The sequence below is a fragment of the Callorhinchus milii genome, unplaced genomic scaffold (genome assembly GCF_018977255.1).
Source record: "Callorhinchus milii isolate IMCB2004 unplaced genomic scaffold, IMCB_Cmil_1.0 Scaffold50, whole genome shotgun sequence".
NCBI classification, from domain to species: Eukaryota; Metazoa; Chordata; class Chondrichthyes; order Chimaeriformes; family Callorhinchidae; genus Callorhinchus; species Callorhinchus milii.
The window spans coordinates 244,882-261,880 of NW_024704791.1; the positions used below are offsets into that span (position 1 = coordinate 244,882).

General features: G+C 44.3%; 1 protein-coding gene across 1 annotated transcript; it reads right to left on the reverse strand.

Moving 5' to 3' along the window:
- Positions 1-1,255: 1,255 nt before the first annotated feature.
- LOC103175111 (ovochymase-2) lies at positions 1,256-16,524 on the reverse strand. Its single transcript, XM_042345462.1, is given in 25 exon segments — positions 1,256-2,694; positions 3,210-3,349; positions 3,757-3,913; positions 4,146-4,206; positions 4,209-4,282; positions 4,471-4,636; positions 5,051-5,202; positions 5,864-6,059; positions 6,538-6,610; positions 6,920-7,103; positions 7,579-7,650; positions 8,267-8,398; positions 8,849-8,942; positions 9,160-9,290; positions 9,548-9,688; positions 9,991-10,124; positions 10,327-10,423; positions 11,212-11,244; positions 11,915-12,110; positions 13,092-13,243; positions 13,631-13,726; positions 14,219-14,391; positions 14,982-15,073; positions 15,732-15,841; positions 16,336-16,524. Coding segments are annotated over 25 exon segments (3,105 nt in total). The 5' UTR covers positions 16,430-16,524; the 3' UTR covers positions 1,256-2,539.
- Positions 16,525-16,999: the final 475 nt, after the last annotated feature.

Below are 16,999 nucleotides of genomic sequence, written 5' to 3' on the forward strand. Positions count from 1 at the left end.
ATTGGTTAGCGCTGGTCAGGTTATTGGATTGGCAAAAGGCCAAATGATCTCCATGAATGTGCACTTACTAACATCAGGGCAAAGTGCATCCCCATTCCCACAGACATACAGAACTCACTGTAGTTTGTAGCCACAGCCGCATGTTAAAAGAGGTTAAGAGTCTTGGTTTTATTGAACTGCAAAGTCAACCGGCGTAATCACGAGATCGGGCAGACATTTTCACAAGTCAAAGTCATTCCTCTCTTAAAGGGGTAGTATTGCCTCGCCAGGCAATCTGCCACGCCTGGCAACCTTGGCAAGTTTACTTTAAAGGATTCATTAGGTAACTCGATCACACCGTCACCACAAGTGTTTGTTATTCTTAGGTCTGTTTTGGTCAATATCCGGGTGGAAAGCAACGCATTTTGTCCTCAAAAAAAGCCCTGGTTAGTGTAGTGTTGCCAGCCTGCTATATTGGCTGGGGTCTGGCTTCAGGGGAATGAGGCCAAAGTACAAATGGAAACAATTCTCCCGAAGGCCACTGTAAGATCAGAGCGGTAACTTCAGTATTCCAGAAATTTCAACCTTATAACAGCTAATGTTCAGTGAGTTGCCAGAATCAAATAATGAAAACACCCAGAGATGATAATAATAATAATCCTTATATTTGATCTGTTGCCTTATCACGCCTTCGAGACGTCTCAAAGCTTACAGAATATACTGTAAAGTGAATTGACTGTATATTTGTGGGCAAAACGCGGCAGCCAATTGTGCACAGCAGCGTCCCCACAAACAGTCGTGGATTAAGTGATAAATTATTTTTTTTCTTAAATTTTGTTTTAAGGGATTATTGCCCCCAGAAAAGCAATCCACCAATAGACTGACAACCAGGTTCCTACTTACTGCTCGGTAAACCGAGGTGTGGAGTAAGGAAACTTGCCCAATATTTCACCCTGCTTGGGAATTAAACGCAGGTCCTCTCGCTTGCGAGGCGAGTGCTGTAACCACTGAGCTACAGGACTCTAGTCACAATGTTATACAAAGCTTTTGCAACTGTGCTCCTTCATATTCTCCTCTTTATTGAACGGTTTGTAGTTTTCAGTGTATGTGTACAATATAGATTCAGTAGTATGTATTCTGCTGTTAAACATCCTCATGTAGAACGATTTAAAAGTTTACAGATGTCAACCAAATAATGAAAATGTTCGATATACCTTAGGCTATTTTGAATACATGCACATATATAAACTAGTGTCATACACACACATATACATACTGTATATATTATATAAGTTAGAATATATATATAAACTGTTTATATTGAGGGAGAAGAAACAATCATCTCTACCACTTTAAATCCATTTTAAGAACTGACGTGTTCTAGTTCGGGTAAGGACAGTGGGTTTCCTTTCCCTGAAGGGCCAATAGAATCAGTTGTTGTTATACAAAAATCTATCAGTGTTTTATCAGACAATTTCCCACTTAATTTACTGATTTTTAGTTTTAAAGTACAAATTATATTTGAACTTAAACCTATCCCATTGCTGCTACAAAGCCATGACTCATGTTCACATAAACATCTAATATATATATCATGGGTTAGGAATCAAGGATCTTCAGATGTTACATTGAGAAACCAAGCAAAGTGGACGCCATCCACATTGAAAAGAATATACGAGAGGATGAGACAGATTTAGAAACAATAGATATAAATAAATGTTATTGTTTCTTTTTACATGGTCAAAATAAAGTCTGTCAAACTACAACAAAGATTTGTTTTAAGATTTGTTTAAAAACACAAGGAAAAGTGTATTTTTTCAATGTTGCCATACCAGCAACGTAGCGATAAATTGTTAAATGTGTTTGGCATTTAATACAATGTCTTGACTTGAGTGTATTTATATTAGTTGGCTACATATATATGCCCCTAGTTTGTTTTCAACAAGATATCTAAATATTTCCCCCTACGCACACACACACACACATCTGTTTAGATGATGAAGCACCTTCCACTCAGTTGATCTCATGCTTCCAGAATACTCGCCTCACTGTTCCTCATCACAGCATCGAGCTGCTCCATAAATTAATGCCAATGTCCTGGCCCTTCTGGCAACCCCCATCCCAGTCGTTAATTATTCTCTGTGTAATCCTGGTGCTTGCGCTGAAATTGTGGTTGAGTGGGTTGGGTAAGCTTCCTATGGCAATGATTTAATGGTTTGAAAAGAGCCCAATGATGGAAAATCAAGTGATTCTGTTTGAAGAGTTCCGTTCAACACTGCCATCCTGCAACGGGAGCCAATGTTGTGGTGCAGGAGTCAGTCTTTCTATCAAAAGTCAATGGTGAAGGTACAATGCCATTAAGAACCACAGAGAAAGTTTACTTGTGTTTTCAGATTGCATAACGCTTAGCAAATACGTCTGAAATTCATCTACTACTGTTCCTCAAGACATGGTCAAAAAATACGTTGAGCATCAAAATAGGATACGGTTCCATCAGGCAGAGCGTGGTACACAGTGACGTGTGCACACCGAGTGCTGTGTTGTGCACAGGACGATTGATTTATTCGAGAAGTAGGCGTTTATCTTTGGAGTCGTGATTACTGTAAAGCAGCCAGAAGCTACTTGCTGAGCCGTTTGAAGCGGATGTGAATTGCACAGTGAGTGCTGGGCCACTGGACCAGATAGTACAAGGCGCTGCCATCCCACAGAATTTAGCTGGAAAAAAATATATCAGTGGAATGTGCAGTGACATCATCATCAACAACAACTTGCATTTACGTAGTGTTGCTCACACAAGTTGGCATCCCAGAGAGCTTGCCGAAGCCTTTATTCAATTAATTCACTGTAATATTTTTGCCCACACAGTACACAGCCAGTTCAGTTTACAGTACATCCTGTGAAGCGCTTTGAGACATCCCGAAGATGTGATAAAACACTATATCAAATGCAAGGATTATTATTCTTATTAATATTATTATGCGCGCTTGTAGCACACAGGAAGTGACACCACACACCTTAATAACAGTTATCAGAATTAAGGATTAATCTATCATTTTTAAAGAATAATATAATAATATTTTAATAATAATCATTTAATAATAATATAACCATGAACAATGATTCAAGGCCATCGTCTCAAAAAGCCTTTGTATTTGAAGCCGGTTTTCAGTAAGTTTTGTTTAAGACCTACTCACTAACGTAACCTAAAGTTTACCTGAAAGAATTCATACCTTTCAAGTGTCGGCCCACGGTTATTCCATCATACACCGTAATGGAGTCCAGGCAACTTTCGCTCTCTGTCCTGATGTCAAATGCTTTGAAATTCAATTGGATAATTTTGTCCTTTGGTGCAATAATCCTCCACAAGCAACTGAGAAACAATTGAACAAAAAAATCACTTGAAAATTATCGTGATGGGGACGATTCTGTGTGTGCTGGTATACACATTATGTATCTCCCTCCCACCCCCGACCAACATCCCCCACCGCCCACACACAGGGAGCGAGGGAGGGAGCTCCAGAGGTTAGGGGCAAAGTAACTGAAGGCTTGGTCACCGAGGGAGGAGGGGAGGGGAGTGAGGGACGTGCAGAAACCCCTCATTAACCGAGCGAGTGGGGAATGGGGACAGAGGTGGTGGGGGAGCAGAGGAGGGGGGAGGAGAAGATCAGAGACAGGATAATGTCACTCAGCCTCTCACACACACACACACACACACACACACGATTCAGAAGGAAAACTGGTGTAAAACAGTCCGGATCACCTTGTTTCAGTAATTACCTCTGATCATCGTCGGGAGAGCTGCCAGGAAACCCAGGGGAGCGGATCTGTCCCTCTCGGGCCATTAATATCACGTCTTTACAGCCAGCGGAGAAATGAACCTCGTCAACAGAACTATCTGAAACACTCGTCACTGTGCGATTCCTCACCCCAGACACTACCGGGAAGAACAATCATCATCATGTTTCTGATCACCAGCACAACCCCATCCTGGCCATTGTTGGCATGTGTCGTTATAGCCACAGAAGGGAGGACCAAAGTCTTATAAACTCTTTCTATTTGAACCCGGTTTTCACTAAAGTTTCTTTTCAAAACAACAGAAAACTTACACTGACGTCAATATAACCCAGTGGCGTATTAAAATCGCACAAAGCAAACGATAGACAAACCTGGGACACACTCGGGGGGGTGGGTTCCATCAGTTGTAAGTGTTGAATTTCTGTGAATGTGGTTGGGCTCGGCCCAGACCCAGGAGAAACAGTGGAGACTTCTGCGATGCTTTGTGCTTGATCCTCATGTTCGCTAGCTGTGTGTGGGGGGGGAGGTGTGGGGGGTGTAGGGGGCAAACGAGAACACAGAAAGAAGGCATGTGGACAAAATGCAAAACACAAATGTGATATGGTAACGTTTCTCCTGAAAAAATACTAAAAGTGAAACCTTTTGGGAGATTTTTCTTTACTATAAAGTGTGGCTTGCAGAATAACAGGAACTTACCCTGCAGCCACTCACTGACCCAGTCAACCACAGCGGAGACATTGGTGTAGACACTTGGAAAGTCTGCTCTGCCACAGCCCCAGCCCCAGCCCCAGCTGGCAATGCCGTAGAGAGTGTAAATTCCTGAGCTTCCAAACGGACAAACCAGGGGGCCGCCCACATCGCCCTGGGGAAAACCAATAAGAAACTTCAATTGCAAAGTAGATTTTCAAGGAGCTTCTTTTCAAAGAGCCAGCACAGACACCATGGGCAGAATGGCCTCCTTCTGTGCTGTACGATTCTATGATTCTATGATTCACATGTCTACAGCGCTCGTCACGTCGGGACCACTTCCCGAGGCTCTTAGCAATCCCAACTTGACCCCTGAGCTGGGGGGTGGGAGCTGAGGTAGGTTGTGGAGGTCAATGACCACCAAGTGCGGTCGAAAGCCATCTTGACTCACAAGAGGCAAGGGAGGGAGTGAGAAGGAGGGTGATGGAGTTCCAGAGAATGGAGGCGGAGACATTATATCCATAAGTGACACCACACGCCTGCCGGCCAGGACAGCAGGAGACAACTCCCTTCTCTTTTCTGTGCTTACCCAACATGTCTCCTCTCTCCCCTCGACAGGAAAACCTCCACAGAACATCCTCCCTGTGATCCCGCCAGGGTGAGATGTGTAGTACTCGTGACATTGCACGGAGCCCAGAACTGGCACTTGCAGTTGCTGAAGTTTTGGCCGCAAAGGACCATCTATTTAAACAATAATGATGATAATAATAATAATAATAAACACAGGAACGTGAGGTGGATTACCTCTTTTCAATTTTTCTCCTGTCCCCTTCCTCTCCTGAAGACATTTCCAAATGACCTTAATTCCCCCCCAAACCACCCACACTTAATATCAGATTTGTACCTGTGGCCACTAGGGGGCGCTTTAAGCACACCTCAACAGTACAATGGTCTCATATCATAAGATAAGAAGATCCATTTGGATGCAGAAGTCCCTTCGGCCCATCCGATCTCATCCTTCCAGAATACACCCCCCCCCCCCAACCCACCCATGCCCCCACTACAGCCTCAAGCTGCTGTTTAAATGAGTCCCAGGGTCCTGGCCTCAACCACTGCTTACTGGCCACCTGTTCATCATTATGGAGTAAAGAACAACTTCCTGACGTCTCTCCGAATTTGCCCTTTTTCTACTCTAAACCTGCGTCCTCTTGTTCTTCTGTATTGTCCCCATCGTAAAGTTTTAAAAAATAAAATAAAATAATGCAGAAAGGCTTCCAATCTGACATCCTCCCCAGTAATAACTACATTTGTAAATAATTCGGGAAGAAGGAAAGAGTAGTGGCGGGAAATACTTGCTTTCCATTTCCTCCGTTCATTGCAGGGACGTGTTGGACAGACGTACCTTTGTACAGTTGCCCCCATCCTGTCACCACACAGAGGCTGGGCAGCTCAAGATCTTGTGTTGCTTCTGGTAGGCAAGCCGGGCGGACATAGTCATTGTATTGCAAAGGCTTCTGAAGTTGAATCAAGGCAACGTCATAATCCTGTGTGGTGCTGTTGTAACGTGGATGGATGAGGATCTGTTTTATAAAGCTTTCCTTTTATTTCCAAAAAAAACATAGGTTAACAGCTCAATGGTTTTACGACCAACAAGCGAAGGTCAATCTGAATCACACATTGTCATCTCTAAGCCTGCCTGGGAGAGCCATCCAAGGGTTTAAAGAAATCAAAGGGTTTGGATGTTAGTGAAGCAACAGGAGCAAAACTGCGGTGCAATCATTCGTAATAAGCATTAGCTTCAACACAAGGATCAACACAAGAGATTGTGCAAAGAGGGGTTTCCAATGTCACATTAGTGCTGACAGGCACAGGATCGATCTTTAATAATAATAATAATCCTTGCACTTGATACAGCGTTTTATCCTGTCTTCGAGACGTCTCAAAGCGCTTCACAGAATATACTGTAAAGTGAATTGACTGTATATTTTGTGGGCGAAACGCTTTAAATTTGGAGAGAGGGCTCGGCACTGTACCGAGTGGGGGTGTGGGGAGGGGGCTGCCGTTGTTGATCATTACCTGTTGTTCCAGGTTTACAGTGTCAATGTCATGGTCACCAGCGATGACTGTCCACAAGTTAATAAACTGTTCCCTACAAACACAAGGACCAATAATCAGCCTTGCCACTGATCTCTTGCTTAACGCGCTCTCCTCCCCTTCATGTATTGACTCTTCATCGCTGCTCCTCACCAGAGAAACTCACAGGGTGTCATTACATCAAAGGAAGGCAACATTTCTCCTCTATATTTCTGTTACATTTCAGGCTCAAAAGTGCGAAAAAAAGATGTTCAGTTAACAGAATTTCACTGTATCTCCCACCCAGTGGGGAGTTGCCGTAAAACACTGACTTGTAATTAAGAAAAATTCAAGCTTTCCACCCGCTGTTTTAATGCAATTTTACCTTTCGTAAAAGCACTGAGCAGAGGTGAGGATCCAGACTGGGGCAACAATCGCTCCTCCACACACGTGCTCACTGGCCAGACCCAGGCTGACCTGCCAGGGCCAGGAATGGGGGACGGCATCTTCTGGCTCTACCACGTTATTGAGGGCGAATCTGGGTGAGAGCGGAGGGGCTCCGCAGACATCTGCTCAGCATCAAGAGATGACCACAACAACAACAACAACTTTAATGTTTTGAAACAACAACAACAACAACAACAGTGCTTTTTATGGATATAATGTCTCTGCCTCCACTCTCTGGAACTCCAGCACCAAATCCTAGAGCACCTGTCGGAGCACAACACTGAGCTGGTGGGGTGGGGGGGGGGGGGGTGGGGGAGGTGACCGTAGGCACGAGACATTGGGTAGTTACAGAGGACTCGGCACTAAATGAAAAAACACATTTCCCTCCCTCCCCGTTTATTATAACGACAATCCTAGCCTTTGCAACTTGATTACACTTCTCATCCTGTCACTACAGTTCTTCTCAGTCACTTAAATGGTCCCCAATCACTCAGTTGTTAGTCTCTCTGGTTTACCATCGGGATGAGGTTTTGTATGATGTGCCTTTGCTCAGTTGGGATCTAGAGAGGGCAAAAACGGCTCAGACAGTTGACTTACCCAGAGGAACCGGATAGGGGGATTGTTCAGTAGGTATGGCCACCGCAGTCAGCTGATGTCCCAGAAAGAGATCTACAAAACACGCAAATAATGTTCATAAGATTAACCAGTGACCTGCGTCTTCGAGAGAGAGAGAGAGAGAGAGGAAATGCTACTTACCAGCTTCTCTCAAAATTATGAATAATGTTATAGAATAACAGAAGTGATAGCACATTGGAAAACCGTCCATCCAATAAACACAGTGAATCTCCTCAGATCCAGAGTGATGTCCTGGAAGGACTTCTTGAGATGAAAACCCAAAGGCAGTAGCTGCTATAAGCTATCTCAGCACTCCTTATACCGTAAGCCAAATGTGAGAGTAGCATTCCCCAAACACAACAACAACAAAGTTACATGTGTAAAGCGTCTTTCACGTCTGGAAGACGTCCCAAGGCGCTGGACAGTCAGTGTTTCAGACCCGAGCTGGTGATCAGGATTGAGGAGGTTCGAGGGTGGTGTGAGGGGGTGGGGGGTAAGCAGGGTGATCGAAAGTACGGTCGAATAGGAGGGTCTTGAGATGGGTCTTGAAGGGAGGGGCGACGCACTCAAGAGATTCACCTGACATAAGCCTAAACGTATCTCATCCTGCATTACATGTTGGGGTGAAAAATACACCGGTTACGAACTTGATAAAGAGTGAATGACCGACCTGATACACTGATGAAGGAGAAGGCAGCTCGGAATCCCCTCATGGCCTGAGAATCATCTGAGATGAACCGAATTATCAGCGCATCGCCACGGCTGAGGACAGGGGGTGGAAGGCTCAGTCCACACATCTCAACTGGAAACAGTCCAAGAACAAGCAACCACTGAAACCAACAACAATGTGATCCCTCCAGCCCATCCCTTTATTCCACTCGGACTGGGTCACTTCATTTAAACAAAATAAATAAATATTGGCATTTATTATAATAATCGCAGAATTATTGCAGAACGACTGCACTCCAGTGCCAGCAGGTATGGGGGGGGGGCAATATATCACAGATCAGGCAAGATAAAGAAACATTTTTGCCCTATAAATTAATATTTAATTTATTATTAATGTGGAGTCCTGTAGCTCGGTGGTTACAGCACTCGCCTCGCAAGTGAGAGGCGTCTGCTTGAATAAGGGATTTGCCAGTTTAGCTTTGTTTCATGTTGTTCACAGGCAGACAGACGCTGAGCTGGAATTGGCGGACAGATGTTAAGATCCTCCTGTGTTGGAGACCTCTGTGTGTTTGCTCTCTGATACCTGTTTGATTATTTTGCGCCAGGTTATCGTATACTGTCAATGAATCGTAAGAACAGCCTGTGGACGGCTCCACTTCAAAGTCTTCAAACTCCAGCTGCAAAGAAAGACTGGGATTAACGGAGGAGAGCGAGAGTTGCATGGTGTGTACTTACCTTGCAGAATAATAATAATAATCTGTGCATTTGATATAGACGTCTCAAAGCGCTTCACAGACTAGACTGTAATTTAATTAATTAACAGTGAATTGACTGTATGTTTTGTGGGCGAAACATGGCAACCAATTGCGCACAGCAGTTGGATATGTTGAGTACCTTAATCACATGGTTTTCTGGAGCTTGAATCAACCACTGACATTGGGTGTTACTGCTGTACTGTTGTGGAAACTTCATACTTTGGATCATCCCTTGCCTTGACAGCATAGCGAGTGACCCACAGCCAGACCCTGAGAACAAAACACGTGACACAGGTTTGAGTGAAGGGAAATGTTATACAGTAACAATAATAATAATACATAATAATATCCTAACGATGGCATGGGGTTTAGCTTCCTAAATACACAGTCACTACGAGTAGAGCCACAGGATGTTTAATGTCCACATGAAAGGATTTGCACTTGTGACAAGGCAGTGCTCTCCCAGGACTGCGGAGGACCTTCAGCCTGTGAGCTCAACGTAACAGAGATCAATGAGTGAAGACTACCTTTCAGTGATCTGGCCTCCACCGCTGTGTACTTTACTGAGAAGCCAGTTCTAAAATCACTGAAGTCAGATACGAATTTCAGCGTCACTCGATGAGAGTCAATAAGTAATGGCGAGGGAGGAACCGAGCCACAGAATTTACCTGGAACCAGAATAGATCAGTCAGTACAGAAGCTGATAACAAAGAACTAAACAGGTGCAAACCAATCGTTTCAACATACGACATGATTAATAAATATTAATAACAGTATGATTCATCGATTTCAATTTGACAGCAATTGCTATTTATTTGGCAGAGAGCAATTCCCGACTTGTTAAGATTTTCCTGGGTTGAAGCTGATGGATAAAGTCTGCATTGAATCTGCCATTCACAGGGTTAAATATCTGGCTAAATATTAATCCCAATTCATATCTCTGCAGGCTGTTGTTCAAAGGGTTACTCACCAATCAACGTGTCTCGGTCAGCGTACACACCCACATAGTCGTTTTCACAGAACATTCCCGCTTCTACATCAAACTGCGTAAACTCCAGTAAAATGTGCTTTTCTTGTGGGACATAAATAATCCACATACAAATCCTGATTTTGAAATCAAAGAAAACTTTGAAGAGAAAGAGCCAGAGAGTAAATTAGATGTGCACCCGATGAGTCTGATTTTTTTTGGGGGGAAAGAGCATAAATTTGGGATTAAATGACCCAAACAAGAAAATGAACCTTGTATAGTGTACAGTTGTGTTATTGCATGTGAGGGAGTGTGGTTTGAATGTTCCTGTGTACTTACTCATTGTTTTCATAGTATTGATCTGGGCTCTCTGGGTAATCAATGCTTCCTTCGCTGCCAGTCATCGTGCCATCGTTAGCACTGCACAATGTCGTTTCTATCAGAAAGAGAAAGCAGCCATCACGAGGCACCATCATTTCACAACGAACGACTTGGTTACCTCTTGTCACGTCTTTGCTATGAGCTATGATTAAACACGCCAGGGGCTCTTCAATCTTGAGAGAAGACAACTCAGAGGGGAACTATTAGAAGTCTATAAAATTTTAAGTGGGACTGAAAAACTCCATCTAGATCAATAATTTACGATGCAACACGACAGGAGAAGAAGAGGACATAGGTCTGAGTTACCAGCGTGTTCCTCTTTCTTCAGAGGTTAATGAATGACTGGAACAGGTGGGGCCAGGAAAGGTGGTTGAGGCCAGAAAACTGGACTCATTTAGAGAGCAGCTTGATGCTGTGATGGGGGGGAATGGTTGGGATGGTGGATGATATTCTGGGGGCGATGAGATCAGATGGACCAAAGGGCCTTCTTTGTCCAAACCAATCTTGTGATCTTGTTACCCAGCTGAAATGTCAGCCTGGCTCGTCCGTGTATGATTGTCTAATTACATGCCCAATTATGTAATCATCAACGGATATGTTTTGCAGTAACACTGCAGTTACACCAGGAAATAATAGAATCTGGCAAAGGTGGACTTGTTTGGTTTAAAGGTGGATTCATTCACCAAATGATATATAAAAAGCTAACCATAGAGCTATGGTTTGATAAAGCTATGATAAAAAGCTAACCAAGCTAACTACCCACACACAGACTTCTTGTATCTTAGTAACAGACCTTCTCAGCAGTAACCATTTTTTGCACCAACTTGTGCCTTGTGAACATACCATTTAAAATGGTCTTTTGGTTTCCCTGTAAAACTGCAACAGAAAAAAGTACTTTAGTTATGTACTGTTTAGGTAAATTAGAACTATATAACGGTATTTATGATACTTCTGTTCACATGTATAGCATAGAGGGGAACATGTAATGGTTCACTAGTTTGCCTGCAAGATACAATAGAGGCAAACAGAACACTGGCTGGGCGAGAGGGTTCAGTAACCCGGTTGTCTGGCAAGCTTTCCTGCTGCTTGTCCAGCTAGGACCACCCGAACTGTTAGGGCTTTGGCTTGTCGGGTTAACAGGAGTTGAGTGGGATGACTCCCTGACCCCTGATGACAGCACAGCCAGCCCTGGCTGATCAACAGAACTTGACTAACACATTAAGATCCACCGTGCAGAAACAAAACATTGATACCAATTCTGTGCGGAGGAGATGGTCAAAGAGAAACCTGCTCCCCCGTTGGCATAGCCATTCAATTAAAGTGGCCACACTGCGGAATCCCAGCAGTATTTATTCCAATGGAAAAACAAGGTAAAGGACAAGAATAAAGCACACAGATTGTCCTGGGCAATAGGCAAACATCATTCACTGTCCTCACTCTCACAGTAAAATGTCGCTTTCAATCAAAACAAAGTGGCTCATTGAGTTTTATTTGCAATTTTATTGGCGAGAGTGCGTCTGCGCGGCAGAAACATGCATTTACTTGCCATTGTGCACGGTTTTCTGAATCCACGAGTGCAAGAGCTTCACGTTAATAAAAATTCCTGGAGTCCCCCGCAGGCTCGGCCATTTGTTGTTGTTGTCCTTCCAGCTGCGGCCACAGCCCATCCCCCACGACGTGACCCCAGCCACGGTCCAGGAACCTCCTTCACGTTTGCACATCAGGGGCCCTCCTGAGTCACCCTGCAACCACACGCATCAACAGTTTAACTGCAGCCCTGTGAGACCGTTAAAGGGATCTTACGGTTCTGCAACAGGACACAACAATGAGTAACCCACATAAAAACATAACGAGCTTCAGGTTGGAAGCTTTGTCCAACACTTCAGTTTAACTGCGATGGGCTTTCGTAACCTCTGATTTCCAGCTCATAGAATCTTACAGCACAGAAGGAGACCATTCGGCCCATTGTGCCTGTACCGGCTCTTTGAAAGAGCTACTCAACCAGTCCCACTCCCCCACTCTTACCTTAACCCATAGCCCTGCACATTTTCCAGCTCAGTGCCTTTGAACAGAACAATTCCTGGTCACTAACAGTAAAAATGATAATTGTCTATTATTTTTTCCACTTCAGAATCATTCACCCAATCTCAAACAGCAAGTTGTCCTCTTATAATAATAAGAATCCTTGCACTTAATATAACACCTTATCACGCCGTCGAGACGTCTCACAGGATACACTGTAAAGTGTCGTGATTGTTTATTTTGTGTGTGAAACACGGCAGCCAATTGCTTTGACTTTGCCGGTGGTATTTTGTAGTTTACATTTTGGATTACGGCTTGAGTCACGCGAGTGTTATGGAAACTCATGTCACTCGCATTGTTGGATTGATGGTTCCATTGCCTGGAAACACAGCTCATTCTGTGGATGTGGATTCTGGACAGACTCCAGGTCTGTCTTTTATATCAACGCAGATCCAAACATTCAACTGTAGAACCCAGTAAGTTGAAGTAAATTGGAAATTAAAACCTATTGGGACCCTTCAGGATCAAGGAGAACAAATTACATTTTGAATAGCACCTCTCACACCTCAAAGCGCTTCACAGAATATACTGTAAAGTAAATTGAGTGTATTTTTTGTGGGTGAAACGCGGCAGCCACAGTAGTGAGCGTCCCACAAACAGTCATGGATTGAAGGACCAGATTATTATAGGGATTCCCTTACCTCACAGGCATCTCTCTGTCCATCTGGAAATCCAGCACATAACAGAGTGGTTCCCTTGTACCTTTTCATCACTGACTGTAACACTTGCAAACAGGTTTTAGGATCCAGGATCGGCAGCTCAACTTCTTGCAGGATATTAGACAACCTTCCACCTTGACAAAGAAATATAAATGTACGGCATTTTTTTACAAATTGTTAATAACAATAATAGTAATAATAATCCTTTGTGCTTGATATAACGCCCTCGATCTTGAGAAGTCTCAAAGTGATTTTTTTTAAGTGCAGAATTTGTTTTAGAAAAGAGAAAACTGTGCAAAGAAGGTTTACAGCTTATTGAGGAGCAGTGGTTATAAGTTGAGGACTGGTTGTCAGTGTGTGGGAAAATGAGACTTTGATTGCAATGTACATCAGAACAATGTGATAAACACCGTGAACACTGGCCAGCATCCATTTTCTTAATGTGTTTTTGCTGTAATTGGTTGGGGATAGCAATTCTTTTCAATATAATGTAATTCTTTTCAATATAATGTGACACTTACTCTCTGCTAACCGTCCCCACCCAGTGGCGATGCAGATGGCGCCTGAGGCAAAGTTATCATCATCATTGGGAAGACAAGCTGGATACACGCTCTTACCTGCGATCAGAAAGCACTGCCAGTCAGCGTTACAACAACAATAATAATAATCCTTGCATTTACAGCAATATAGCACCTTAAGATGACTTCGAGACGTCTCAAAATGCTTCAAAAGAGGCACTGTAAAGTGTAGTGACTGCGTGTTTTGTGGGCGAAACGCGGCAGCCAATTGCGCGCAACAGCATCCCCACAAACAGTCGTGGGTTGAGTGACAAAGTTATTATTATATTTTAAATCTATTTATTGTTTTGAAGGGATTATTACACTCGGAAAAGCAATCTGCCAATCGACTAACAACTGGGTTCCTACTGACTGCTGGTAAACAGGGGCGTGTGTGTGGAGTAAGGAAACTGCCATACGTTTCGCCCCGACCCGGGAATCGAACCCATGTCCTCTCGCTTGCGAAGCGAGCGTTCTAACCACTGAGCTACAGGACTGCACTTTGGTTAAATCTGAGTGGAATTTCACCCCATGTTTCTAAGTAGAAATTACCGAAGGTGAAGCTGCCGTTGAGTTCCAGCAGAGCCATGTCATAATCGGGGTGTTTGCCTGGCCTGAAGCTGGGGTGGGTTATGATCCGCTTCACCCTCAGTGTTTGCTCTTCTTTCTCCCAGTCCTGCAGATTGTGCTCACCAGCCGTCACCTTCAGCACGGACAAAATGTTCCTGGTGTCAACAAGAAGGGAACGAGCGGAGAACAACGGGTTGACTGCCTTGTGTTGTTGAAGGGGAAAGGTTCTCTGTTTGCTGTTCACGGCTTCACAGATTAATCCCTGATTAGCAATCCACTAAAACCCAACGGGATATATTTCTATCGAGAGATCTTAAAATGTAAGGTCGCGCGGAATTGTGGAAAGTCCTAAATTCAGACTTAATTTGGAAGTTGGCTGCCAAGAGAAAGACAGCTTCATAGGCTGAGTAACGACTACATTTTTTTTTGGTCAGCCAGGTGTCTGACACACGCGAAAACCCATCACGTAGACTAAGAGTCGCCAAAGCAAACCGAGAATTCCACGCCTCCCACCTACCCGAACGACTAAATCGATTGCTGACTAACTGCAGTAAACCGGCTTTGAACGTCATTTGTGCTTCAGTGACGGCGATCGAGGTAATGAGATAGTCATCCTGTACAGGAACATTCACACAGAACATCACGGCAATCTCCATCTCTTGCATACCATTCACATCCAGCACAAAGCTGCAGTTGCTGCCTGAAGAAGGAGGACAAAAGGTAAACCTGGGATGTGACTCAGTACCTGTCCCTGATGCAATGAGCAGCCGTCAGGACCCACTTTTCCGCAATGATTGTTCCTCCACAGAAATGTGTCTTGCCCCGTTTCAAAGACACCTAAACCCCCCAAAAAAATCCCATTGACAATTAATCCTACTTAAATAATAAGAATGATAATAATCCTTGCATTTTGATATAGAGTTGTATCACATCTTCACAGGATACACTGTAAAGTGGAGTGACTGCGTAGTTTGTGGGCGAAACGGCTAAATAGTGCATTATCCACGTGTTACCATGTTATTGAAGTGCATTAAAGGATCTCAATTGCTAAGCGATGTATGTATTTACTTGATCTCAAGCTATAAAATCCTTCAGAGTGAAGAGCCATCCTGACTTTGACACCCACCTGCCCCCCACTCACTCCCTGCCCACTGCCCCACCCTTCAGGGATGTTCTGCCTGAAGACCTTCCTCACACTCTGTACTTGTCAATGCAATCAGCCAGAAAGTGCCTCGGACTTGGCCAGCAATGAGATACTTCACCCCTGGGGAGGGTCAGGAACACCACTCTCCATCTTTCCTTTACAAATTGGTCCCCGTTGACAGTGAGTGAAAGGTCTTTATGATCGTTAGCAAAGTAAAGGGTCTGATTGACAAGAGGAAAGTGTTTGACTCAATGAAGAGAGCTCTGTCTTGTTCACTCATCTATGTTTAAATATATTTGACCCCTAAATGTATAAATGCATGTTATTGTTGTTGTTATTGTTGTCCCGTACCTGCCAGGGATGAGTACCGGCCCCTGATTTCTGCCCCCCAACGATGCGACTCCAGAAACTGAACCAATATGGAAACCCGTCTCCTTCCTGACGAACGCCACACTTGAGAGCTGAAAGGAAACAAAAACGTACAGACATGTAAATTCCCTCTTGGCTCCTTCCTTCCATCCTTCCTTCCAGTTTATAATTTGTGGCATCGCATCAATTCACGGGATCTTTGCCATTCACCTGAACAGGTAGACGGGACCTCAGATTAACATCTCATCCCAAGGACGGCAGCTCCGACTGCCCAGTGCTCCCCCCAGCACAGCCGGGAGCGGGGGGGGGGGCGGGGGCGGGGGGGTCAGCCTAGACAGCAAGCTCAGAACCCCATTCCCCCCTCCGACATGGGACTTAGACCCTCACAATCTGTTGAATGAGAGTCAAGAGCACAGGCAAACCTGTGTGTTCTGACACACAAGACTTACGTGTATTTATTATTTATTTCTTTATTCATTAGTCACCACACTTTACAGTGTATCCTGTGAAGCGCTTTCAGATGTCTCAACATTATTATAATTATTATTATTATTTATCTCTATGAAGGCACCTACTCCTCGCTTACCTTTCTGGCTGGCCAGCGGCAGGGAACGAACGTAATGCCAACAGCAGCAAAATACTAGAGCGACGAGGCAGAGATTGATGGAGATGGCACGCATCTTTGCTTGGCTCCCGCGGGGCTGGGCGGCAGAGACGGAGCCACAAGTTGCGTAAAGCAGCACAGGAACGGCTACTCAACTCCCTCACTAACTTGCCTGCACTCCAATCAGGGAGACAATGAGAAAGGACTCACGTCTGTTACTGTTTAACCAACAGACACACAGCTTCCGTGGCACAGAATGTGGGTGGCAGGGAGCTACACTGGAATGTGTTCAAATAGGATCAAGGGGAGTGGGTGGGAGGGACGTGTGTTGCTTTTGAGGAAAGCAGAGTTGCTCACTGAGTTGATAGCTTGGTTGCTGTGGTGGTTAACCCTGAGTGATTCGTTCAGCGCTCGTTGCAGTAAGATTTGCGCAAACACCCAGCGGCTACACTGACAAACGGGCTCTGGATTCCCTTCTTAAATAGCCTTGCGTCTTTGAAGCAAAATGTAACGTATTTTACGTTTCTTTCCGTCATTTTCTTTGTCAGTTTCGGCAATTTAAGCGCCCTGTAAAATGCCACAAGCCAGGGCCCCGATGGTGATGGCTCTTAAGTACGGTGATGGGTTTCCACATGTGTCAGAACCC